Here is a 26,569-nt window from a genome sequence, read left to right as displayed (position 1 = left end):
ACTTGTGTATAAAAATTTAATGACCATTTAAACAAAACTGCATTACGATTACAGCTATTATGACCAAATTTTATGTTAATAAAGAATGCTGTAACAAACTTTGGCTTTCGGTACATAATAACTTACCTTGTCACAGTTGTAGATAATAAAAATGCAAGCAAATTGACTCAATAAAATTCTGATACGTTCAACCTATACAATGATATATGATTAAGTCTTTGAACTCAAAGTAAATAATTTATTTAGCTAAAATTAAATGATGAATGATGGAGACAGGAATCCAAGTTTTTTTATACTTGATAGACTAATGAAAAAAATCCAACTCGGAAATCATGTCTTATACAAGAGAAAAAGCATGTCTAGAACTTCATACAAATGATTTGGTAAAGCTTTAGGATTTTCTAAGGAGCGGGTTAGCTTTTTAAGTAGAATATCGACCACCTGTACTTGAAGTCTACATAGTAAAAAGACTCAATCATTATTATTTAGCCGCTAGAATCGTGTGTGAACAAGGTAATTATGTCTTAAAACAGAACTACGACATATTTACAAACATTTATCAAATGTTTTTAAGGACATTCAATACATCATGGGTAAAATCAAAAGTTGGAAGGTTCATGTGACTTCTCTTAGCATACTACTGCTGAACATGACCAATGGCCCAACTAGTTAGTGGCCTTGAAGTGCCGACAGGTAATTCTTTAACTGCAGCTTCAAGCATCTTTTAAAAATTGAATATTATGTTACATATCAAAATGTTCAGGAATGGCTGTTAAAACTGTGTTCAAGGAGACATACAGTGACATGAGCGGCCACCTGCTGACACCTGACAGCTGATGACCGGCCAGGGATTATATCAGTTTTGCACCTGCTGATCTACCATGCTACTGCTTATCTTTTAACCTGCCGGTTAAATCTTGAGCCCAGTCGATAAAACTAATAGGTACAACTTATACTTGCAATCTGACAGCAGAGAGTTAATGAGAGCACCTGCTGACATGAATCATCTGCATAGGCTTACACACCCTATATTCATGGTAGAAAGCATCTCGTGGTCCATCACCAGTGGAGAGTCAAACTCGTGCAAGAGCTCATACTGAGTTTCCGTATGCAGCGTTGTGATCGGGCGGCTCTAAACCAAAATATGCATCATGCAGTAGTCAGACAATAGCGACCTTACCACAGTATATATGCATCATTCCCTGACTCCTTTTTTAATTCTATTTTATCAACTATCCTTACATGTTCTGCAAAGCAATGTCTCCTTTATGGTTTATATGTTAACATTAGAAGGGATTTGGCAAGTTGCTAGACATCATGTGACACTAAACTGCACTCTGTTCCAGTTTTATCCAATTATATTAAAGGCAAAGAACTAACAGTGGATATGAAAGATCAAGGAAACAACAGGACTCACAATTAAACACAGAAGTAATTTGCTCTACAACCTCCTGTTTTAATGTTTCCTGTTTTCAAAAACTACTTTTTAATGAGACAGAATCTGTGTGCTTTAAAAAACTACGCATAAAAACCAAAGTTTTATGCTGAAAGGACTCACCTGAAGAAGATAAATGCGACTTTGACAAACAGCCCATTCAATGTCGCAGGGATGTCCGAAGCCTTGCTCTAGCTCTAACCCAACACGGGCAAGCAGAAGCGCCATGTCGTCGGAGATGGAGAAACCGGAGTTATGAGTTGCCATCTGCCGAGTGACTTCACCCGAATCTAAAACGATAAATTACCATATACACGGTCAACTGATTTTTTGAATTGGAAGGACAAACATACCTCAATTTATCATCCCTTAGTAAGCACATGTTTCAACATATTGTGTAGAATTAGAGTTATCATCCCTTAGTAAGCACATGTTTCAACATATTGTGTAGAATTAGAGTTATCATCCCTTAGTAAGCACATGTTTCAACATATTGTGTAGAATTAGAGTTATCATCCCTTAGTAAGCACATGTTTCAACATATTGTGTAGAATTAGAGTTATCATCCCTTGGTAAGCACATGTTTCAACATATTGTGTAGAATTAGAGTTATCATCCCTTGGTAAGCACATGTTTCAACATATTGTGTAGAATTAGAGTTATCATCCCTTGGTAAGCACATGTTTCAACATATTGTGTAGAATTAGAGTAAAGATTTGACTCAACATCCAAACTCTAAAGTTCCTCTAAAAATCACAGTTTCGTAAATCAGTGTAAATATTTACAAAGTTCTCCGTCGCTCAAATTGGTTTTATGGTGTTTGAATAATATTAAACAGAGCTTCGTACTTCCCTTTTATAATTTTTTGAAATCATCAAATCCAAAAAAACCATTTGAAGTGTTGGTAGTGCTGAAAAGAGAAAATCAGCAAAGACTAAAGGAAAGAACCGTAAAAGAAGTTATGAAACTAGTATGATACTATGGTACTTTGACGAGAGGACCCTGTGCATAGATTTTCACTACAATCAAGTTGGTCTAACAAAAATAGAGTTACCATCAATTAGGTACTGTACTTCCTTTCTTCCTAGCTTCTTATCACTCAGCAACAGCTCGTTATCCGCTGAACGAGTGATGTAAAACGTATCAGGCTCTGAAACTCCAGAAACCACAGACTACAAATCAAGTAAACTGCTACAATCTAAATGCAAAAATTATATTGAAAAATCTTGAACATCTTTATTAGTAACACTTAGTACTAGTTAGAGTAGGTTACACTGTGTATCACCTAGTACTAGTTAGAGTATGTTACACTGTGTATCACCTAGTACTAGTTAGAGTAGGTTACACTGTGTATCACTTAGTACTAGTTAGAGTAGGTTACACTGTGTATCACCTAGTACTAGTTAGAGTAGGTTACACTGTGTATCACCTAGTACTAGTTAGAGTAGGTTACACTGTGTATTCCCTAGTACTAGTTAGAGTATGTTATACTGTGTATCCCCTAGTACTAGTTAGAGTAGGTTACACTGTGTATCACCTAGTACTAGTTAGAGTAGGTTACACTGTGTATCACCTAGTACTAGTTAGAGTATGTTACACTGTGTATCACCTAGTACTAGTTAGAGTAGGTTACACTGTGTATCACTTAGTACTAGTTAGAGTAGGTTACACTGTGTATTCCCTAGTACTAGTTAGAGTATGTTATACTGTGTATCCCCTAGTACTAGTTAGAGTAGGTTACACTGTGTATCACCTAGTACTAGTTAGAGTAGGTTACACTGTGTATCACCTAGTACTAGTTAGAGTATGTTACACTGTGTATCACCTAGTACTAGTTAGAGTAGGTTACACTGTGTATCACTTAGTACTAGTTAGAGTAGGTTACACTGTGTATCACCTAGTACTAGTTAGAGTATGTTATACTGTGTATCCCCTAGTACTAGTTAGAGTAGGTTACACTGTGTATCACCTAGTACTAGTTAGAGTAGGTTACACTGTGTATCACCTAGTACTAGTTAGAGTATGTTACACTGTGTATCACCTAGTACTAGTTAGAGTAGGTTACACTGTGTATCACTTAGTACTAGTTAGAGTAGGTTACACTGTGTATTCCCTAGTACTAGTTAGAGTATGTTATACTGTGTATCCCCTAGTACTAGTTAGAGTAGGTTACACTGTGTATCACCTAGTACTAGTTAGAGTAGGTTACACTGTGTATCACCTAGTACTAGTTAGAGTATGTTACACTGTGTATCACCTAGTACTAGTTAGAGTAGGTTACACTGTGTATCACTTAGTACTAGTTAGAGTAGGTTACACTGTGTATCACCTAGTACTAGTTAGAGTAGGTTACACTGTGTATCACTTAGTACTAGTTAGAGTAGGTTACACTGTGTATCACTTAGTACTAGTTAGAGTAGGTTACACTGTGTATCACTTAGTACTAGTTAGAGTAGGTTACACTGTGTATCACTTAGTACTAGTTAGAGTAGGTTACACTGTGTATCACTTAGTACTAGTTAGAGTAGGTTACACTGTATATCACCTAGTACTAGTTAGAGTAGGTTACACTGTGTATTCCCTAGTACTAGTTAGAGTAGGTTACACTGCGTATCACTTAGTACTAGTTAGAGTAGGTTACACTGTGTATCACTTAGTACTAGTTAGAGTATGTTACACTGTGTATCACTTAGTACTAGTTAGAGTAGGTTACACTGTGTATCACTTAGTACTAGTTAGAGTAGGTTACACTGTGTATCACTTAGTACTAGTTAGAGTAGGTTACACTGTGTATCACTTAGTACTAGTTAGAGTAGGTTACACTGTGTATCACCTAGTACTAGTTAGAGTAGGTTACACTGTGTATCACTTAGTACTAGTTAGAGTAGGTTACACTGTGTATCACTTAGTACTAGTTAGAGTAGGTTACACTGTGTATCCCTTAGTACTAGTTAGAGTAGGTTATACTGTGTATCACTTAGTACTAGTTAGAGTAGGTTACACTGTGTATCACTTAGTACTAGTTAGAGTAGGTTACACTGTGTATCACTTAGTACTAGTTAGAGTAGGTTATACTGTGTATCACTTAGTACTAGTTAGAGTATGTTATACTGTGTATTCCCTAGTACTAGTTAGAGTAGGTTACACTGCGTATCACTTAGTACTAGTTAGAGTAGGTTACACTGTGTATCACTTAGTACTAGTTAGAGTATGTTACACTGTGTATCACTTAGTACTAGTTAGAGTAGGTTACACTGTGTATCACTTAGTACTAGTTAGAGTAGGTTACACTGTGTATCACTTAGTACTAGTTAGAGTAGGTTACACTGTGTATTCCCTAGTACTAGTTAGAGTATGTTACACTGTGTATCACCTAGTACTAGTTAGAGTAGGTTACACTGTGTATCACCTAGTACTAGTTAGAGTATGTTACACTGTGTATCACCTAGTACTAGTTAGAGTAGGTTACACTGTGTATCACTTAGTACTAGTTAGAGTAGGTTACACTGTGTATCACCTAGTACTAGTTAGAGTAGGTTACACTGTGTATCACTTAGTACTAGTTAGAGTAGGTTACACTGTGTATCACTTAGTACTAGTTAGAGTAGGTTACACTGTGTATCACTTAGTACTAGTTAGAGTAGGTTACACTGTGTATCACTTAGTACTAGTTAGAGTAGGTTACACTGTGTATCACTTAGTACTAGTTAGAGTAGGTTACACTGTATATCACCTAGTACTAGTTAGAGTAGGTTACACTGTGTATTCCCTAGTACTAGTTAGAGTAGGTTACACTGCGTATCACTTAGTACTAGTTAGAGTAGGTTACACTGTGTATCACTTAGTACTAGTTAGAGTATGTTACACTGTGTATCACTTAGTACTAGTTAGAGTAGGTTACACTGTGTATCACTTAGTACTAGTTAGAGTAGGTTACACTGTGTATCACTTAGTACTAGTTAGAGTAGGTTACACTGTGTATCACTTAGTACTAGTTAGAGTAGGTTACACTGTGTATCACCTAGTACTAGTTAGAGTAGGTTACACTGTGTATCACTTAGTACTAGTTAGAGTAGGTTACACTGTGTATCACTTAGTACTAGTTAGAGTAGGTTACACTGTGTATCCCTTAGTACTAGTTAGAGTAGGTTATACTGTGTATCACTTAGTACTAGTTAGAGTAGGTTACACTGTGTATCACTTAGTACTAGTTAGAGTAGGTTACACTGTGTATCACTTAGTACTAGTTAGAGTAGGTTATACTGTGTATCACTTAGTACTAGTTAGAGTAGGTTACACTGTGTATCACTTAGTACTAGTTAGAGTAGGTTACACTGTGTATCACTTAGTACTAGTTAGAGTAGGTTACACTGTGTATCACTTAGTACTAGTTAGAGTAGGTTACACTGTGTATCACTTAGTACTAGTTAGAGTAGGTTACACTGTGTATCACTTAGTACTAGTTAGAGTAGGTTACACTGTGTATCACTTAGTACTAGTTAGAGTAGGTTACACTGTGTAACACTTAGTACTTGTTAGAGTAGGTTACACTGTGTATCACCTAGTACTTGTTAGAGTAGGTTACACTGTGTATCACTTAGTACTAGTTAGAGTAGGTTACACTGTGTATCACTTAGTACTAGTTAGAGTATGTTATACTGTGTATCACTTAGTACTAGTTAGAGTATGTTATACTGTGTATTCCCTAGTACTAGTTAGAGTAGGTTACACTGCGTATCACTTAGTACTAGTTAGAGTAGGTTACACTGTGTATCACTTAGTACTAGTTAGAGTATGTTACACTGTGTATCACTTAGTACTAGTTAGAGTAGGTTACACTGTGTATCACTTAGTACTAGTTAGAGTAGGTTACACTGTGTATCACTTAGTACTAGTTAGAGTAGGTTACACTGTGTATCACTTAGTACTAGTTAGAGTAGGTTACACTGTGTATCACCTAGTACTAGTTAGAGTAGGTTACACTGTGTATCACTTAGTACTAGTTAGAGTAGGTTACACTGTGTATCACTTAGTACTAGTTAGAGTAGGTTACACTGTGTATCACCTAGTACTTGTTAGAGTAGGTTACACTGTGTATCACTTAGTACTAGTTAGAGTAGGTTACACTGTGTATCACTTAGTACTAGTTAGAGTAGGTTACACTGTGTATCACCTAGTACTTGTTAGAGTAGGTTACACTGTGTATCCCCTAGTACTAGTTAGAGTAGGTTACACTGTGTATCACTTAGTACTAGTTAGAGTAGGTTACACTGTGTATCACTTAGTACTAGTTAGAGTAGGTTACACTGTGTATCACTTAGTACTAGTTAGAGTAGGTTACACTGTGTATCACTTAGTACTAGTTAGAGTAGGTTACACTGTGTATCACTTAGTACTAGTTAGAGTAGGTTACACTGTGTAACACTTAGTACTTGTTAGAGTAGGTTACACTGTGTATCACCTAGTACTTGTTAGAGTAGGTTACACTGTGTATCACCTAGTACTAGTTAGAGTAGGTTACACTGTGTATCACTTAGTACTAGTTAGAGTAGGTTACACTGTGTATCCCTTAGTACTAGTTAGAGTAGGTTATACTGTGTATCACTTAGTACTAGTTAGAGTAGGTTACACTGTGTATCACTTAGTACTAGTTAGAGTAGGTTACACTGTGTATCACTTAGTACTAGTTAGAGTAGGTTATACTGTGTATCACTTAGTACTAGTTAGAGTAGGTTACACTGTGTATCACTTAGTACTAGTTAGAGTAGGTTACACTGTGTATCACTTAGTACTAGTTAGAGTAGGTTACACTGTGTATCACTTAGTACTAGTTAGAGTAGGTTACACTGTGTATCACTTAGTACTAGTTAGAGTAGGTTACACTGTGTATCACTTAGTACTAGTTAGAGTAGGTTACACTGTGTATCACTTAGTACTAGTTAGAGTAGGTTACACTGTGTAACACTTAGTACTTGTTAGAGTAGGTTACACTGTGTATCACCTAGTACTTGTTAGAGTAGGTTACACTGTGTATCACCTAGTACTAGTTAGAGTAGGTTACACTGTGTATCACTTAGTACTAGTTAGAGTAGGTTACACTGTGTATCCCTTAGTACTAGTTAGAGTAGGTTATACTGTGTATCACTTAGTACTAGTTAGAGTAGGTTACACTGTGTATCACTTAGTACTAGTTAGAGTAGGTTACACTGTGTATCACTTAGTACTAGTTAGAGTAGGTTATACTGTGTATCACTTAGTACTAGTTAGAGTAGGTTACACTGTGTATCACTTAGTACTAGTTAGAGTAGGTTACACTGTGTATCACTTAGTACTAGTTAGAGTATGTTATACTGTGTATCACTTAGTACTAGTTAGAGTAGGTTACACTGTGTATCACTTAGTACTAGTTAGAGTAGGTTACACTGTGTATCACTTAGTACTAGTTAGAGTAGGTTACACTGTGTATCACTTAGTACTAGTTAGAGTAGGTTACACTGTGTATCACTTAGTACTAGTTAGAGTATGTTATACTGTGTATCACTTAGTACTAGTTAGAGTATGTTATACTGTGTATTCCCTAGTACTAGTTAGAGTAGGTTACACTGCGTATCACTTAGTACTAGTTAGAGTAGGTTACACTGTGTATCACTTAGTACTAGTTAGAGTATGTTACACTGTGTATCACTTAGTACTAGTTAGAGTAGGTTACACTGTGTATCACTTAGTACTAGTTAGAGTAGGTTACACTGTGTATCACTTAGTACTAGTTAGAGTAGGTTACACTGTGTATCACTTAGTACTAGTTAGAGTATGTTATACTGTGTATCACTTAGTACTAGTTAGAGTAGGTTACACTGTGTATCACTTAGTACTAGTTAGAGTAGGTTACACTGTGTATCACTTAGTACTAGTTAGAGTAGGTTACACTGTGTATCACTTAGTACTAGTTAGAGTAGGTTACACTGTGTATCACTTAGTACTAGTTAGAGTAGGTTACACTGTGTATCACTTAGTACTAGTTAGAGTAGGTTACACTGTGTATCACTTAGTACTTGTTAGAGTAGGTTACACTGTGTATCACTTAGTACTTGTTAGAGTAGGTTACACTGTGTATCACTTAGTACTAGTTAGAGGAGATTACACTGTGTATCACTTAGTACTTGTTAGAGTAGGTTATACTGTGTATCACCTAGTACTAGTTAGAGTAGGTTACACTGTGTATCACTTAGTACTAGTTAGAGTAGGTTACACTGTGTATCACTTAGTACTAGTTAGAGTAGGTTACACTGTGTATTCCCTAGTACTAGTTAGAGTAGGTTACACTGCGTATCACTTAGTACTAGTTAGAGTAGGTTACACTGTGTATCACTTAGTACTAGTTAGAGTATGTTACACTGTGTATCACTTAGTACTAGTTAGAGTATGTTACACTGTGTATCACTTAGTACTAGTTAGAGTAGGTTACACTGTGTATCACTTAGTACTAGTTAGAGTATGTTACACTGTGTATCACTTAGTACTAGTTAGAGTAGGTTACACTGTGTATCACTTAGTACTAGTTAGAGTAGGTTACACTGTGTATCACTTAGTACTAGTTAGAGTAGGTTACACTGTGTATCACTTAGTACTAGTTAGAGTATGTTATACTGTGTATCACTTAGTACTAGTTAGAGTAGGTTACACTGTGTATCACTTAGTACTAGTTAGAGTAGGTTACACTGTGTATCACTTAGTACTAGTTAGAGTAGGTTACACTGTGTATCACTTAGTACTAGTTAGAGTAGGTTACACTGTGTATCACTTAGTACTAGTTAGAGTAGGTTACACTGTGTATCACTTAGTACTAGTTAGAGTAGGTTACACTGTGTATCACTTAGTACTTGTTAGAGTAGGTTACACTGTGTATCACTTAGTACTTGTTAGAGTAGGTTACACTGTGTATCACTTAGTACTAGTTAGAGGAGATTACACTGTGTATCACTTAGTACTTGTTAGAGTAGGTTATACTGTGTATCACCTAGTACTAGTTAGAGTAGGTTACACTGTGTATCACTTAGTACTAGTTAGAGTAGGTTACACTGTGTATCACTTAGTACTAGTTAGAGTAGGTTACACTGTGTATTCCCTAGTACTAGTTAGAGTAGGTTACACTGCGTATCACTTAGTACTAGTTAGAGTAGGTTACACTGTGTATTCCCTAGTACTAGTTAGAGTAGGTTACACTGCGTATCACTTAGTACTTGTTAGAGTAGGTTACACTGTGTATCACTTAGTACTAGTTAGAGTAGGTTATACTGTGTATCACTTAGTACTAGTTAGAGTAGGTTACACTGTGTATCACTTAGTACTAGTTAGAGTAGGTTACACTGTGTATCACTTAGTACTTGTTAGAGTAGGTTACACTGTGTATCACTTAGCACTTGTTAGAGTAGGTTACACTGTGTATCACTTAGTACTAGTTAGAGGAGATTACACTGTGTATCACTTAGTACTTGTTAGAGTAGGTTATACTGTGTATCACCTAGTACTAGTCAGAGTAGGTTACACTGTGTATCACTTAGTACTAGTTAGAGTAGGTTACACTGTGTATCACTTAGTACTAGTTAGAGTAGGTTACACTGTGTATTCCCTAGTACTAGTTAGAGTAGGTTACACTGCGTATCACTTAGTACTAGTTAGAGTAGGTTACACTGTGTATTCCCTAGTACTAGTTAGAGTAGGTTACACTGCGTATCACCTAGTACTAGTTAGAGTATGTTATACTGTATATCACCTAGTACTAGTTAGAGTAGGTTACACTGTGTATCACCTAGTACTAGTTAGAGTAGGTTACACTGTGTATCACCTAGTACTAGTTAGAGTATGTTATACTGTGTATAACCTAGTACTAGTTAGAGTATGTTATACTATGTATCCCCTAGTACTAGTTAGAGTATGTTATACTGTGTATCCCCTAGTACTAGTTAGAGTATGTTATACTGTATACCCTGTAGTACTAGTTGAAGTAAACTCACCTGCAAGTAACAATATCACTGCTAGAGCAAGCGATGATTGCTGTTTGGATTTTGATGTTTTATTAAAAACGAAGAAACGATTTAGGTACGACTTACCTCTCCAAGGCCAAGGTTAGAATTCAGAACCATAGTTGAAATGCTGCTGGTGACAGGATGATAAGTAAAAAGGACTCCAGCAGCCTCGGCATCTACCATCTCTTGGATGACGACAGCCATGCCAGTGTGAAGTGGCTGGCCATGCTCTCTGCACAAAGTAAAAAGCACAGTTTTGTGCTGCCTTATATTATGACAGTGGGCAAAACTAAAGGAATTGTTACTCATTTTCTCACCTTTTCATGAACCTTATCGACTCAAGCTGAGCACATCATGACTTGAGTTGCCATGGTAACAGAACTCATGAGAGCTGAAGATTATTAAATTAGAAAAATAAATCTTCAACAGTATTAAGCCAGAAAAAGAAGTGAAAACTAAAAGCAGTTTTTGGCAAATTTTCATATATCTACACATCTACACATCTACACATCTACACATCTACGCATCTAGCCATCTACACATCTAGCCATTATGACATCAGTCTATTATTGTTTGAGAAAAGAGCAAAGAGAAAGGAAGGAAAGAAGAGGAAAGAGAGAGTAAGGAGCCACAACCAAATACGCACACAGTAGATGCTCTTACAACATAAATAATCAGTTCCGAGAATGTTTGCATTGTAGGGATTTTATGTTATGCGAGCAGTAAAATAAGTGTTAACTGCCTAATCTGTCCTAAAACATTCAGAAACTCACCAACTTGGCCCTTCAAAAAGAAAACAATAAACCTCTCAATTTAATGGCTGTACAATAGCTTTAGTATTATTGATTTGTATAAACAACTTTTTCCATTTTTTCTTATCATTTTCACTTGGTTTAGGGTTCATGATCAGACTTAGGGTAAGTTTACGTTAAATCAAGGGTAGTGCACACCTTCAATGTCAATTTAAATGTGAATTGTTTTTAGACAGCAGGATGTATGCTGCAGGAGAAAAAAAAATTGTATATATCAAAAATATGGTAAAACACAACTATATCCTTACTATAATACGAGCTGTGTCTGTCTGTTTGTCCGTCTGTTTGTCCGTCTGTCCGAAGGTTAAAGGTTAAGAGCAAACTAAGATAAGATTAAGATTGCTTTCAACAAGACTCCAACTCGTGACACATTCAACATGGCTGACACTCTAACATCTGCACCAATCAACCACCTCTGAATAATTTTGATTAATTGTGCAGCTGTCTGTGATTTGTATAATAAAGATACCCTTATACATCATTTTCTACCCAACAAGCGGCGAGAGAGAAAACGACATTTAAAAGGCTAGCCATGAGATTTTTGTTATTCAAATCCAGCTAGAAAACTCACACCGTATAGACACTTGTGTCATATAGAATTTTTTATAGAAAATGAATCAAAAATTTAACACAAATTTTTTACGGAAGACGGAATTGATATTATACAAGATTCACGTTATAAGAGCGTCTACTGTGTTTAGATTTCTTTAGTTAGATTTCACCTTGAACTTAGTCAGCGGTAGAGCTAGTTAACTCAATCAATTTCGGTGTGTAGTAGAGATCATTATGGGATCTGGTGTTATGAAGGAATTTCCTATTCATGAATTACACTCAGGATTGAAATATTAAACGCGTTCATCTGACAGATGAATACAGGTGTCCCCTGTTCACTCATCTGACAGATAAATACAGGTGTCCCCTGTTCACTCTATGTAGCTCACATGCTCATCAACTCTAGCAACTAAATACTCTGTTACTTGATATAGATTACCTATAAATCTCTTGTACAAGAAATAAAGATATAATATGAAAGCAATCACTGCATATGTAAGACTATTTAGAATCAAGTTGCCGGCACCTGCTGCGGAACAGTGAGAATGGTGTACCTACCGTTTGTACTGGACTGCAGTAAATGAAAAATAAGAAGCCCAGCACTGCAACACAGCTTCAAGCACTCGTGATTGACCTTTAACCCCAAGAATTGTGTCCATTTGGCCAGCAGCAGACTGGTCAACTCCATCCTCACCTGCAAATTTTAACAGGATATGCTATAATCATATATACATTGTATTTAATTATCATCTAATGTAAAGATAAACAATTAAGAACTACAAATATGATGGATACTCTAATGTCCTTAGGATTATAATATTATTCTAGTGTTCACAATAGCCATGCGGAAACTCAGAAAATGAATAACTCCTACCTGAAATAACCTGCTGAGAAAACTACTCACATTCTTTTAACAGAGTCTGGGTGAACATTCGTAAAACATAAAAACATAAGAGAAGAAAACTCCAACGGATGCAGTAGCTTAAAATCAAGTACAAAAGTTTATATTTGGCACAACAGAGATCACTTCAACAGAGATCACTTCAACAGAGATCACTTCAACAGAGATCACTTCAACAGAGATCACTTCAACAGAGATCACTTCAACAGAGATCACTTCAACAGAGATCACTTCAACAGAGATCACTTCAACAGAGATCACTTCAACAGAGATCACTTCAACAGAGATTACTTCAACAGAGATCACTTCAACAGAGATCACTTCAACAGAGATCACTTCAACAGAGATCACTTCAACAGAGATTACTTCAACAGAGATCACTTCAACAGAGATCACTTCAACAGAGATCACTTCAACAGAGATCACTTCTGGATACCCTATGCATACCCTTTCTGTTTCCTAAACCACGGCAAAGTTAAAAAAAAACTTTGCAGGCACATCTATTTGTGAAAGTTTGTAAGCAAAGAGGGGCTGCAATTTCGAAACTCAGCATTTCTGTGAGGCGAACACGCGTTATATACCCATAAATATTTTAGATAATATGATAATAACTAGTCACACCTAATTACTAATAGATTAAATTGCAGTTTCGGGTCAGATACAGGCAACCTTTTAGAGATGATTAATCAGAGAATGGTCTTCAATCTGTTAACATTTAAGGATTTTATAATAATAAGTCCTACTTGTCAATAGACAATATTTATGTTGTAGAGGTGATTAGAGACGGTTTAATAATGCAAACTATCCTCACCAATCGAAGATGACCTGACGGCAAGCCTGCAATCTTCATGGAATATCCCTGAGTCTGATACAACGCCTTCTATAGCCGCCCTTACCTTCGCGTGAACTTGAGAGGCTAAGATACACTGTTTGAGTTTATCGCACAGCTCCTGTGAGAAAGATAGTTATAAGATATAACTGCCTGTCGTAACTATTAATATCACAGTTGACGAATACTCCAAGCAGAGAGCAGCAGATATCTCATATTGCCAGCTTAAAAATCTGATATGGTCAAATGTATTTGTTAATGACAAATCCTGCACATGGTGAACAGATAATAACCTAGGCACAATCCTGAAAAATAGAACTATATTAAGAATTAGTTGATTATTCTTTTATGATTGCCAACAATTTGGTTCATGCATACAGTTTATTGCTGCCAGGAATGGGATGTGGGAAAATACTTGCCCGGGCAGAATTTTGAGTGAAATTCTGAGTGGATTATTAAAAAGTTAGAGTGAATCAGTAGGTGAGTTCTTCTGGGCTGAGACTTTATTAATGAGTGAACATATATACATGTATACATGCTCAGTTCAGCTCAATACATGTAGTTAATTCAAAGACAATGTAATAATTGTGAGAAAGACTATAGAACACTACGTATCAGTATATTCATCATACACGAGTCTACAAGTATCATTTTCTTACTTAATTTTTATTCGAGTTCAACATTGTTCAAAAGTTCAATATTGCAAGTTGTGTCTTTCGATATTTACATGTAATTTGAAAATTAATGTTTCCCCGTGTATATTTATTGTATATAATATATATATTACAATATATGCATATTATTACCGAAAATAAAGTTATAAAATTGATTTATAAATCGATAAATCTTTAATATACATGTATCTAAATTAGCAAACTATAATTCCAGTTTTTTGCAAACTGTAAATATTCATACTTTATTCCAGGATGGTAAATACTGGTAAATACCACTGGTATTTACCGGTATATACCCAAATTTACCACATGTATTTACCGCACGTATTTACCGCGTGTATTTACCGCGCGTATTCACCGCGCGTATTCACCGCACGTATTTACCGCACCAGGAATAATATGCCAACCCTGCTTGTTACATAGAAATAAACATAATATGATACAACAGGTGTCTCACCTTAACACTCTCTATGGAAGCATCAACACTTGAGTTTAATTGGGAGAACAACACTGACAGATGTGGACAGGTTTCAAGCTGTAAGTTGAATGCCTCAACAGTGAGACAGGCAGCCATAGGAATGCAGCACTACAACAATAATAACAACAGTAAATAACAAGCTAAGATGAAACAAGCCTCAGCGTTGACTACTGTTTCAATTCACTTTCAGGTTTATTTGTTCCTTCGAATAGTCATTTTATGTTTTATATTTAGAAAGTGCAGCGCGTCACAAAGGCTCTAGTGAAAATAATCTGTAAAACAGAATTCAAATGCGGATCCACTGCTCACAACAGATAAAAATATTGACAAATATTTATCTGTTACCCACTATAATAGTGAAGTTTGCTATTCTAGCAGAGGTAGTGCAGCATCCTCGCATACTGACCTTGACATTTGTAATAAGACATACTGCGAGGTGTTTATCATAAACAATACATGGAATAACGATAAACTACACGTTGCAATAAGAAATAGTGATACAAATTAAAGAGAAGAAATAACGATGAAACAGCCATAAAAATAGCTATAAATAATTTCCATATGCTGCTCTACCATCAAGTCCTGTTTAACCATCAAGTCTTGGTAGCACAGTAAAAACCTTTGTGTACGTTTCTGTTCTGCATACATTTGAGCAACTATATTATGCACTCACTTTGCAGAAATGTGTTCATTACTACCAAGAATATTGCAGAGCTATCCAATCATATCTTATTACTACCAAGAATATTGCAGAGCTATCCAATCATATCTTATTACTACCAAGAATATTACAGAGCTATCCAATCATATCTTATTACTATCAAGAATATTACAGAGCTATCCAATCATATCTTTTTACTATCAATAATATTATGGAACTATCCAATCATATCTCATTACTATTCATAATATTACAGAGCTATCTAATCATATCTTACTACTATATATAATATTACAGAGCTATCCAATCATATCTTATTACTAGCAGTAATTTACTTCAGTTGATAATTACTAATGGAATATTTACCTGAAGGCCCGCCTGATAGAGCACGGCTAACTGACTGCCTTTGCCACCAACTTGTGCGCTATTCTTGCAGTCTGGGTGATCTAATGCTATTATCAGATCAGATGGCTGTGATATTGTGACAGCTCTTGCAGGTGCAGCAACCGATATTGTAGCGAGCAGAGGTTTGCTAAGGGACTTTTTATATGGTAGAAGATCCTTGAAAGAAAGATCATTATTTCTTAGTATTTTCTTTTAGTAGGAAATAAGAGCACATGCCACCCCTACATTATAAAGCATTCCTTATAATCAACTTTTTCCAGCCACATAAAGAAAGGTTTGACTCTTTGCACTCCCACATTGACAGTTGCTAATATCAGTAGTTAATATTAGTGACTGTTTATGGTGATTATGTCTATTAGTGACATATAAATGTCCCTTACCCTTTGACGGACAGAGCAACATTGATGTCCCACGAGGGGGAGGTGGAGAGGGGGAGGGGGGGAGGGGGTTAGGTCAGCATTTTTTAGAACTGTTTTTTATGTATGTTGAAGTATCAGACGGAGAAAGCAAGGACTACTTTTAAGTGAAACATGTTGCACTGATTAGATTAACTACTTATTTCAATTATGTTAATCTCAGAGTTTTGAGAAAAAAACTAAAAAAATTTTTAGAAAAAAACTTGGATAAGCCGCACCAATGGTGGTTCCAACATTGCAAGGTGTTCAGATCAGGATGTGAACCACCTTATGGACGAATCTGATGACAATAAGTCCAATTTAGACCTTTGTGACTTTGAACAGAGTGTAGTTTTGATTAATCTGTTGATCGATTTTCTCAGGTACGCTTGTCACTTAAACCATGGCAACCACGACAACAATGACAAAAGAATTCATAGATGATGATGTAATCAAGTCATTATTGCTACCATTTTGTGAAACATTATCAGCTGATCACTTTTTATTGCAAGTTCACAAAGATTAAGCAAACTGTTTTCAAGTTATGACCAAGATAGTGAACGTAAAACATATGGATAATTTTCTCAGAAATAATTTGCATACGGAGGGGGAAACTCCAAAAAATAAATTCGCCTTCCAAAGGGTTAAAACAGATAAAACACAAGATGCTGTTTCCTATACTTTTTAGGCGATTTTCTAATAAACTTTAAGCCTAGATAAAACTAGCGAGGTGGCGCAAGGGACAATGCACAAAGTTCCTGCATCACTGACGAATCGCATAACTACTATGACCAGAACCAGTGAAATCATTGCTTGCCGCCACATGACTAGACCTTGTGATCCATAATGCTTTCAGATTTGTGTAAACAGAATTTCAAAGCACCACGAGTGTTCTCACCTTTGGACTAGAGAGCTTTTTTATTTTTTAATCGACAAGGCGGATGCTTGCACAAGCGCATTACTTACTGACCTCTGACAAGTGAGAGTATTTAAACTATGCATTTCTGCGATTTATATGACCGATTGAGCTAAAAGACTCCAATCGCTAAAAGGAAACTACAAGAAACAAGCTTTGTTGTTGATTATTTGAACTTGAAAAATGCTTCAAAGTTTAAAAGATTGATAGTATCTTAAAATAGCATCTATTTATACCAATAATCATTAATTAATAAATAAAGAGCGCTTTAATCGTGATCCAAGTTTTGTTGATTTTAATCCTGAAGCATCCCAGCAATCAAATTACCTCAAACATCAAAATCAAAAACAATCACAAATGGTAGAAAAATACCGATACTTTTTGATAAAATCCACTAAAATTTTGTGTAAATTAACCATTAAATCTTTAACCTTTAAATGAGGCTGTTAAAAAAAATCTAAGACTATGATTGGTTGTTTTTTGTTACGAACCAGCCAATCCGGTGCTAGTTGCAAAATTTGAAGGTTAAATGGGCATATTCTTGCTTGACATTGATAGAAGAGATATGAGAAATATAATATATTACCTTAAGTGTCAGCGGCTGCCAGTCAGTACCTCCTTCTTCAAAGAGTCTATAAAAGTTGAGTGGCTAATGTTTAGAACAGTTTATACTAGTAAAAACCCATATACATGTGTATACAAATAAATAGCTACATACACATGTGTATACTAATAAGTAGAAATTCCCCTGTCATACAGCCCGCGACCAAAGTGATATTGGAAAAAAGAAAGGGTATTGATGGTTGAGAAATGCAATATTAGCAGTCAAATGGCACTGCAATGCAATAGGATAACTGCAATGGTAGCTGTAATGTACTGGGTGTGGGTGTTATTATGTACAGCAAACAGCAATAATAAAAGGAAAAGATTATATGTTTATATCTCTCCCCCTGCAATAGGAGAAATGCAATATTAGAAGTAAAATGCACTGGTATTATTAGAATAACCAATATTATTAATACAGTAATACAGTAATAATAGAAAACCAATGCACAATTTTGTTTACATTTCAAAACGTCACAGCTAACAATATCAAGAAGTTGTGATATTTATATAGATTTTTAGAAAATTTATTTAACAAAACTATTTAGAAAAAATAATAACAGTAACATATTGCCCATCATCGATGTTGTTAGTGTGACTATTACACTTCAATAGTCATCCAAACTTATAATTAAATATTGTAATAATCTCATAAGAATCATTAGAAAAAAATATCATCATCATTTCCTTTACTTTCACTGCTTTGGACATCAGTTAGAATACCAAAGTACTCAAAAGTGTCCAAAATGTCAGTTACTTTGAAATCAGCAAAAAAGAAATGATCATATTTCAGTACTTCTACGTTAATTACAGAAACCTTCGGCAATTCAACAATGCTATAGACTGGTGAAATGTGCACGTTCTTTTTTCGTGAAATGCGCACGACCTAATGGTTCTATTCTCTGTCGCTCGGCCTTTCGTTTGCCTGTCTTAATTTTGATAAAAATAAGGCTTGGCAAGTTTTAATAACGATTTTCGTCCAAATTAATCTGTCTATTTGTGTATAATCCGATCAGATGGGTAAGTTTTAAAATATTGTCGACAATTTACAAAGACTTGGTAACGTATTTAAATAGGTTTTTATGTGTTTTGTGTCGTTATTATACTTAAACGACTCCATTGAAAAATGGTTAAATTTGTTGATGAGATTTCAGTACAAGGGTTTGCGACAGGGTTGATGAATAGTTTTCGTGAGTTGTGTGCACATGCATTTATCATAAATCTCTTAACCAGTCGCTCCGCTCGTGTTTGGTCGTGGGAATACCTACATACACATGTGTATACTAATAAATACCTACATACACGTGTGTATACTAATAAATAACTAAATGTACATGTGTACACCAGGAGAAAGTTACTTACATATTGTTCAGAAGCAGGAGGCCTCTTCCATGATCGGGGACAGAAATAGAAGGAACCATCTGTTGGAAAGAGAAATGGTAGAGAGGAGACTGCCTATCTCTTTGCTGACTGTCTGTCAGCGAGTAGCAGTTGAGTGGTTCAGTAAACACATAGTCTAGAAATTTAAGAGGTCAATAGAATGAAAAGAACTGAGCCATAAAACAAGTAAAATACATGTATATACCAAGGTCCCATACAGTGATAGCGTAGCCACACACCCCCATATAGAGCTGCAATAACATCATGGAAACAGCCGTGTCACCCTCATTCTATCGTGATTCAATGTGGCTGTTTGGAAGCAAAACAGTCATTCGATGCAACATCTTGCGGTGAGACAATATTATTGTCTCATCGTCATTGTCTAATTGTCTAATTGTCATTGTCTTAGCAACCACTGTCAATCACTGCAATCATTGTCTTCGGCATTGCACTTGTGAGCTCATAGGTCTTGCTTTCCTGTCGTTTCATATACATGTACAGAATTTTTTGTTGCTGAAACGCTCTAATCTTTCTGTTTTTATTTGAAACAGATAATGACTGAAGAGAAGGCTGTATGAACCAACCCTGAAATCAAAATTTTCAATTTGGATACATAATGCGTCGCACAACCATCACACTACCATAGCACCCTATGGAAACATGATCTGCTTGTCGGCTCGGCGTAGCGCTTCAGCACTGGTACATCGGGTGTCGCTAGACTAGCTAGACCACCCAGGTGTCACTAGACTAGCTAGACCACCCAGGTGTCGCTAGACTAGCTAGACCACCCAGGTGTCGCTAGACTAGCTAGACCACCCAGGTGTCGCTAGACTAGCTAGACCACCCAGGTGTCGCTAGACTAGCTAGACCACCCAGGTGTCGCTAGACTAGCTAGATCACCCAGGTATCGCTAGACCCCCAGTTGTCGCTAGACTAGCAAGACCACCCAAGTGTCGCTAGACTAGCTAGACCACCCAGGTATCGCTAGACCCCCAGTTGTCGCTAGACTAGCAAGACCACCCAAGTGTCACTAGACTAGCTAGACCACCCAGGTATCGCTAGACCCCCAGTTGTCGCTAGACTAGCAAGACCACCCAGGTGTCACTAGACTAGCTAGACCACCCAGGAGTCGCTAGACTAGCACTGTATAAAAACTTAGTAATAATTGGAGAAAGTGCAGCACCAGACAATAACCCATCAATGGCGGTAGCCTGTCTTAGCAGACATTGCAAAAATAGGATGTTTGTTTACAAATACATGTACAGGTGCCAGACAACCGTGGCTCTAGTGCTGCGCAGGACCTTTTCATAGTACCTGCCGTTATCTTGCAGAAAATGCACAAAAATACATATGGGGCATGGTATGTACGATATGGTAGATATGATAGATGTCATGAAAGTGAATTGGGTTTGAGACAGATTTTAATGGACAGTTTGAAAACAAACTTGTCAGAATAGGCACTGCCCTAAGCTCAAAACTAATTATTTCTAGCATGAAAATTTGAACTAAAATAACAACGTTATTAGTATTGAGCTTTAATAATTAACTAGGTGAATGCCCGGCGTTGCATGCTACTGAAGCGTAAAGCATGCTATTTTAACCAATCGGCATAATTATTCCACAGTATAGCCACTTGTACGTGTAGTGTAATGAATAGTATGCCTGTCTTTGCAACTGGAGATTCAAAATTCAATTCCGAGTTCAATTTGCGAAGCGAATTTTTTCTGGCTCAGAAAATAGCAAGAAAAATAGCAGTAGCTAAAATAAAGAAATTTGGCACAGTAATTAGACCAATCTGTATATTTGGACCAATCAGCATTAGACCAATGATGTCGTTGGACCAATCGTACACCAAAAAGATGGCACTGTAACTTTTTCAAAAACAAGGTTGTATATTATTGGACACGCTAATCACAAAAAGTGATTGAACTAAACTTCAAAGAAAGTGATGATAAAAGAAGAGCATTCATGGAAATCTTAGCAGTCGAATAGTCATTTGCCGTTCTTACCTAACGTGGTAAGGCCTTGTTTAGACTCTACCTTCTTCATCAGTTTTGGATAGATGTACCGAATATCTGTTAAGGTTTGTTCGCTGTTTGGATACATTTTCAGTGAGCATATGAACCTGTAAATACCAGGGTATAAACATTCAGTGTGCATATAAACCTGTAAATACCATGGTATAAACATTCAGTGTGCATATAAACCTGTAAATACCATGGTATAAACATTCAGTGTGCATATGAACCTGTAAATACCAGGGTATAAACATTCAGCGTGCATATAAACCTGTAAATACCATGGTATAAACATTCAGTGTGCATATGAACCTGTAAATACCATGGTATAAACATTCAGTGTGCATATGAATCTGTAAATACCAGGGTATAAACATTCAGTGTGCATATAAACCTGTAAATACCATGGTATAAACATTCAGTGTGCATATGAACCTGTAAATACCAGGGTATAAACATTCAGTGAGCATATAAACCAGTAAATACCAGGGTATAAACATTCAGTGAGCATATGAATTTGTAAATACCAGGGTATAAACATTCAGTGTGCATATAAACCTGTAAATACCATGGTATAAACATTCAGTGTGCATATGAACCTGTTAATACCAGGGTATAAACATTCAGTGAGCATTTAAACCAGTAAATACCAGGGTATAAACATTCAGTGAGCATATGAACCAGTAAATACCAGGGTATAAACATTCAGTGAGCATATGAACTTGTAAATACCAGGGTATAAATATTTAGTGAGCATATGAACTTGTAAATACCATGGTATAAACATTCAGTGTGCATATAAACCAGTAAATACCAGGGTATAAACATTCAGTGAGCATATGAATTTGTAAATACCAGGGTATAAACATTCAGTGTGCATATAAACCTGTAAATACCATGGTATAAACATTCAGTGTGCATATGAACCTGTTAATACCAGGGTATAAACATTCAGTGAGCATATAAACCTGTAAATACCAGGGTATAAACATTCAGTGAGCATATGAACCAGTAAATACCAGGGTATAAACATTCAGTGAGCATATGAATTTGTAAATACCAGGGTATAAACATTCAGTGTGCATATAAACCTGTAAATACCATGGTATAAACATTCAGTGTGCATATGAACCTGTTAATACCAGGGTATAAACATTCAGTGAGCATATAAACCAGTAAATACCAGGGTATAAACATTCAGTGAGCATATGAACCTGTAAATACCAGGGTATAAATATTTAGTGAGTTTATGAACTTGTAAATACCAGGGTATAAATATTTAGTGAGCATATGAACTTGTAAATACCAGGGTATAAACATTCAGTGTGCATATGAACCTGTGCGTGCCAGGGTATACACAAAGCATACCAAGGAAAATTAAAGATACTGGATACACTTGGAGTAACATGGTTAATAATATCTGCTAGAGTTTGTGAATTATTTACCTAACTTAGCAATAGCAAAGTTAATCAGGAGGCAGCACATTTTCCAAAGATAAGTTGTTATAATTATTGTAATTATGCAATAAAAAAAGTGTTTAGGGAACATCAGTATTTTGCTGAAGAAAACAGTCAAATAAAAGAACTTTTGAAAGGCTCATATCTAGTGTCAGTGGAACTATCGTAGATACGCAAGCTATAAAACACCTCAACAGCAGCTCTATGATGAAGAGAGCATGCACATAGTGCTTCCTTTTAGCTGACTCTTGTCGCGCTTATCTTGAGAAACACGAAGTAGTAAATTGAATTATCCATGAGCTGATTTATAATAGAACAATCATATAATAAAATACAGTAAAAACGGTTGTGTAGTTAGATGGTAAGTCCATTATCATATATATACACATGTATATATAATATATATATATATATATACAGAATGGTAATGGGATTTGTGTCCCTTGCCTAAGCTCTGAGCTGCACTGATGAGGCTTCAATAGCCGAAACAGTACTGTCTGTAGCATGAGTATATGCTCCCTTACTTCAGTTTGGTTGAGCACTCTGTGAGAGGTGCGGCACTATTAGCCTTTGTGCAAAGCTCATCACTTTTGTGATTTGAGCACTCTGGTGCCAGCACATTGACTTTCTTAAAGTCTGTGAGGCAACTTTGTTGTTTCATGGCAGGAAGTCAACTCTCATTGGTAATGGGATTTGTGTCCCTTGCCTAAGCTCTGAGCTGCACTGATGAGGCTTCAATAGCCGAAACAGTACTGTCTGTAGCATGAGTATAATATATATACATATATATATATATATGAAGTGTATGTTGCACAATTGGTTATAGAGTGCTCAATGATGAATCAGAGCTAAATTATAAAATATGTAAAAGTGGAACTTCTCTCTATAAGTTAAACATATAGAGAGAAGTTCATATACGAGAAGTAACATATATGAGTTACTAATAGTTTCATGTGTACTTACTTATTGTACCACATGAAGCTATTAGTAATAAAATGTTTAAACCTATAAAGTGAAGTTCCACTTCTACATATTTTATATATATATATTATTATATATATTACTGAATGCCCAACATTGCATGAGTAATATAAAAGTTTTTGCATAGAAAATTTATTTTTAATCAACATATACAACATTTACCATTTTAATTTCTAAATAATGGTATTTTTTTTATTTCTGTGTGTGTCCGAGCAATGCATAATTCAAACACTCGAACCCTCAAAGCAGAGCTAAAACAGATTGTTGAAAAACACTTCTTACTTCATATGCTACACATTCACTCAAGATTTAAAAAAGTTTATAAGCAGTGGCAGGTATTGTAGTTGCTATTGGCTTAGTTTCTTTACTCAATGAGTTCGAGTAACTTAAGCTAGTAACTTAAGCTAGTAACTCCAGCTAGTAACTTAAGCTAGTAACTCCAGCTAGTAACTCCAGCTACTATTTTAATCTTTACTATAATAAAAGCCGTATCTGTCCAAAACCAGCTAAGAGCGACATAAAAAAAATTGCACCTGACAGGAATCAAACCTGTCCATTCGAATGCACAGATGTGAAGGCAAGGGCACTACCACTACAGCCACCTTGCCACACCTTGGAATAATTGTGCGTATAATCATTACACAATATGATCTCTCACTGCACACTGGACCGCAGAAGCTTGTAAGTGTGCGGATTTTAATAAATTGCTATTAAGTGGACATACGACGACACACAAACTGTTGAATATGTACTAGTTGTTGACATTGACCACAGTCATTATCTTGTATTTGTATTTGCCGTTGTCAGACTTTTTGTTCATATTGACTCACTCATCTGTTATGTAATTCTTATGTAATAATCCTTTTACTCTCTTGTCTCACTTATGTAGTAAGTCAGTTGCTGTTTAGCTTTCAAATATACAAGTAATACAAACACCTGAATTTTATATACTCGTATATAGATGATGACGTTGTGAGCTCATGCAGGAAGCTTCAGCAAGGCAAGTCAGTTAAACCCTAAACTGACTGCATAACCATAACCTTTCACCCCATACAATCTTACCTTGACAGGGATGAACCTTCATCCAAGGACGCTCTGATGTACTGGTAATTACCTCTCTACAACAGAGAGCATCTCTATTACTGTGCAGCCCTACAGAAAGGGGATCAACCAATAGGTTAGGATTATATAAAATATGAAGTAGCAGAGTAGCTTCAGCTTATCTTAGAAAATAAAGTGGACGGTGGAGGAAACGGTAAAACAATTTTTTGACCATAAGCTGATGTGCATTTGGCATAGCACTATAGATTACTCAAACTAACAAGCATGTGTGCATAGTAGATGGTCAGACAATGGTAACAAAAACATGCTACACCAGTATTAATTCTAATGGCTACTATTATTAAGCATTAAACATGACAGCAGAAAGAAAGCAGTAAGAAACCGGGATGAATACCTCAGAAACCATGACATGTTCAAGGCTAGATATGCTTGTGTCTTTACAATTCATCTGCCCTAAAAAACAAATACAGCTCTTCTGCTCACTCACAAAACTACTCGCACAGGTAATCTACAGTTATGGCAGTTAAATTAATTTTGGTGTCGCTTTGCAGACAAAATCTAAATCTAGTATTAAAGTCAACATGCTTTCTGGTACAGAGCCATGATCACTGGTACACACTACCCGAACACACCACCGGTACAAACCACCGGTACACATCACCGGTACACGTTACAGGTATACATCACCGATACATATCACATGTACACATCACCAGGACACGTCACCCATACAAAGGTGTAACAACAAAACGTTACATTCTTGTCAGGACTATGTTTTGATTTTGTTATTAAAGCTGCAACTTAATTTGGATTCGTCCCTCTTGCTCACCTGTCTACTCAGATATGTTGATTACAGACTTATACAGCTACCCAGGCATTAGTTCATACAAACCCACATAAAGACTCCTCAACTGTTCTAATAATAATACGTTAATGACAATACACTTACTGATGAAAATCTACATGTAAATCTTTAGAATAGTGACCTGTTTTTATTGCGTTCAAATGATCAAATGAGCTTTTGGAGAGTGCTGCTTCATTACAATAGCACTATTACATTGAAAACGTGAATCATATGAATGCTTACAGTTTCATTATCTTACTCTGCTATACAAGAGTTCAATGCATATCAATAGAGGTCAAACCAATTATACTGCGGTTTGTTAATCATGCAGCCACTGTCTATTCTCTGTATTTTATCACAACGGATAGATTTTAGTCAAACTGTAAGAATATCATTGTTTTATGAAGAAAATCAGTAATTTAAGCGTACAAGAATATTCATTACAAATCACAGAGAAGTAAGAACGAATAGTCCCTTAGCTTTATACTACGGAATAACTGGAAGATTTATGGTTTTCAATGCGTAAAGCTAGAATGCATCAAGTTCATTGGTCAACTATTATGAAGAAAGATACATCAGATTAAACATGCATCTTAAAATGACACATTGAAATGGATCACGTTCAAATTCTAGACTAAAATATAAACATATGAGCAAGTTATAAGAATGGTGTTTCAGAATTCTATGTAAAAGATTTCCAGTATAACAAGATGTTAACAGATTGTTTCATATTATGATGGCTCAATAACACAACCATCTAAAACAAGTTGGTCGATATCATCTAAAAGCATTATATTATATTATTTCAGTCTCTACTCACCGAAGGAGCGTCTCTTAAAACCACGGAGTGTTAGTGTTGTCTCCTCTCCAGCTATTTGAACAAATCCTAACAAAATACAGAACCAATAAACATCAGCCAACTCGTTGCCTTGGTCTTATATATAGCTCATAGTAACCTGTATATACAATTTATAAACTATATACATGCATTATATAACTTGCGCATATAAATCTACACATGCATATATATTGTACACATACAATAAATAAAATTTACACATACGATTCTTACATCGTATATGTACCAGTTTTAGCATATCTATAAAAGCCGAAGTGCGCTACAAGTATTACCCCTGAATG

The 26,569-nt window shown here is 35.9% G+C and overlaps 2 protein-coding genes and 1 long non-coding RNA gene across 3 annotated transcripts in view; all 3 read right to left on the bottom strand.

Annotated features, from left to right (window-relative positions):
- The window catches only part of LOC137396466 (rifampicin phosphotransferase-like), a 61,215-nt gene extending 50,626 nt beyond the window's left edge, over positions 1-10,589 (bottom strand). Inside the window, exons 1-4 of the mRNA XM_068082755.1 lie at positions 10,546-10,589; positions 2,490-2,607; positions 1,559-1,725; positions 1,026-1,132 (exon numbers count right to left, since the gene is read on the bottom strand). Of these exons, the coding sequence (XP_067938856.1) occupies positions 1,026-1,132; positions 1,559-1,725; positions 2,490-2,607; positions 10,546-10,578 (425 nt within the window). The 5' untranslated portion in view covers positions 10,579-10,589. The remainder of the gene's footprint in view (positions 1-1,025; positions 1,133-1,558; positions 1,726-2,489; positions 2,608-10,545) is intronic.
- A 1-nt stretch (position 10,590) lies between these two features.
- LOC137396467 (uncharacterized) lies at positions 10,591-13,667 on the bottom strand. The gene is made up of 3 exons (XR_010978555.1): positions 13,538-13,667; positions 12,384-12,519; positions 10,591-10,693 (listed from the first exon to the last, which is right to left on the bottom strand). It is a non-coding gene; the product is annotated as an uncharacterized lncRNA (long non-coding RNA).
- A 181-nt stretch (positions 13,668-13,848) lies between these two features.
- Positions 13,849-25,092, bottom strand: LOC137397268 (uncharacterized). The gene is made up of 8 exons (XM_068083556.1): positions 24,980-25,092; positions 24,586-24,641; positions 21,077-21,192; positions 19,050-19,203; positions 17,671-17,716; positions 15,735-15,929; positions 14,687-14,815; positions 13,849-13,860 (listed from the first exon to the last, which is right to left on the bottom strand). Exons 1-8 carry the CDS (start codon positions 25,031-25,033, stop codon positions 13,849-13,851), a joined length of 762 nt encoding a protein of 253 aa, XP_067939657.1. The 5' UTR covers positions 25,034-25,092.
- Between the last annotated feature and the right edge of the window lie 1,477 nt (positions 25,093-26,569).

Source organism: Watersipora subatra, chromosome 5 (assembly GCF_963576615.1).
Source record: "Watersipora subatra chromosome 5, tzWatSuba1.1, whole genome shotgun sequence".
NCBI lineage: Eukaryota > Metazoa > Bryozoa > Gymnolaemata > Cheilostomatida > Watersiporidae > Watersipora > Watersipora subatra.
The sequence above is the reverse complement of the archived record's forward strand: the minus strand, read 5'-3'. Positions and strand labels throughout refer to the sequence as shown.

Excerpts from the sequence above, each read along its gene's own strand:
- LOC137397268 (XM_068083556.1), bottom strand. The coding sequence starts at position 25,033 with ATGAATTGTAAAGACACAAGCATATCTAGCCTTGAACATGTCATGGTT. Across the intron at positions 24,642-24,979 it reads AACATGTCATGGTTTCTGAG|AGAGGTAATTACCAGTACAT; the intron begins GTATTCATCCCG and ends TCTCTGTTGTAG. Across the intron at positions 21,193-24,585 it reads GAAGGTTCATCCCTGTCAAG|GTTCATATGCTCACTGAAAA; the intron begins GTAAGATTGTAT and ends TGGTATTTACAG.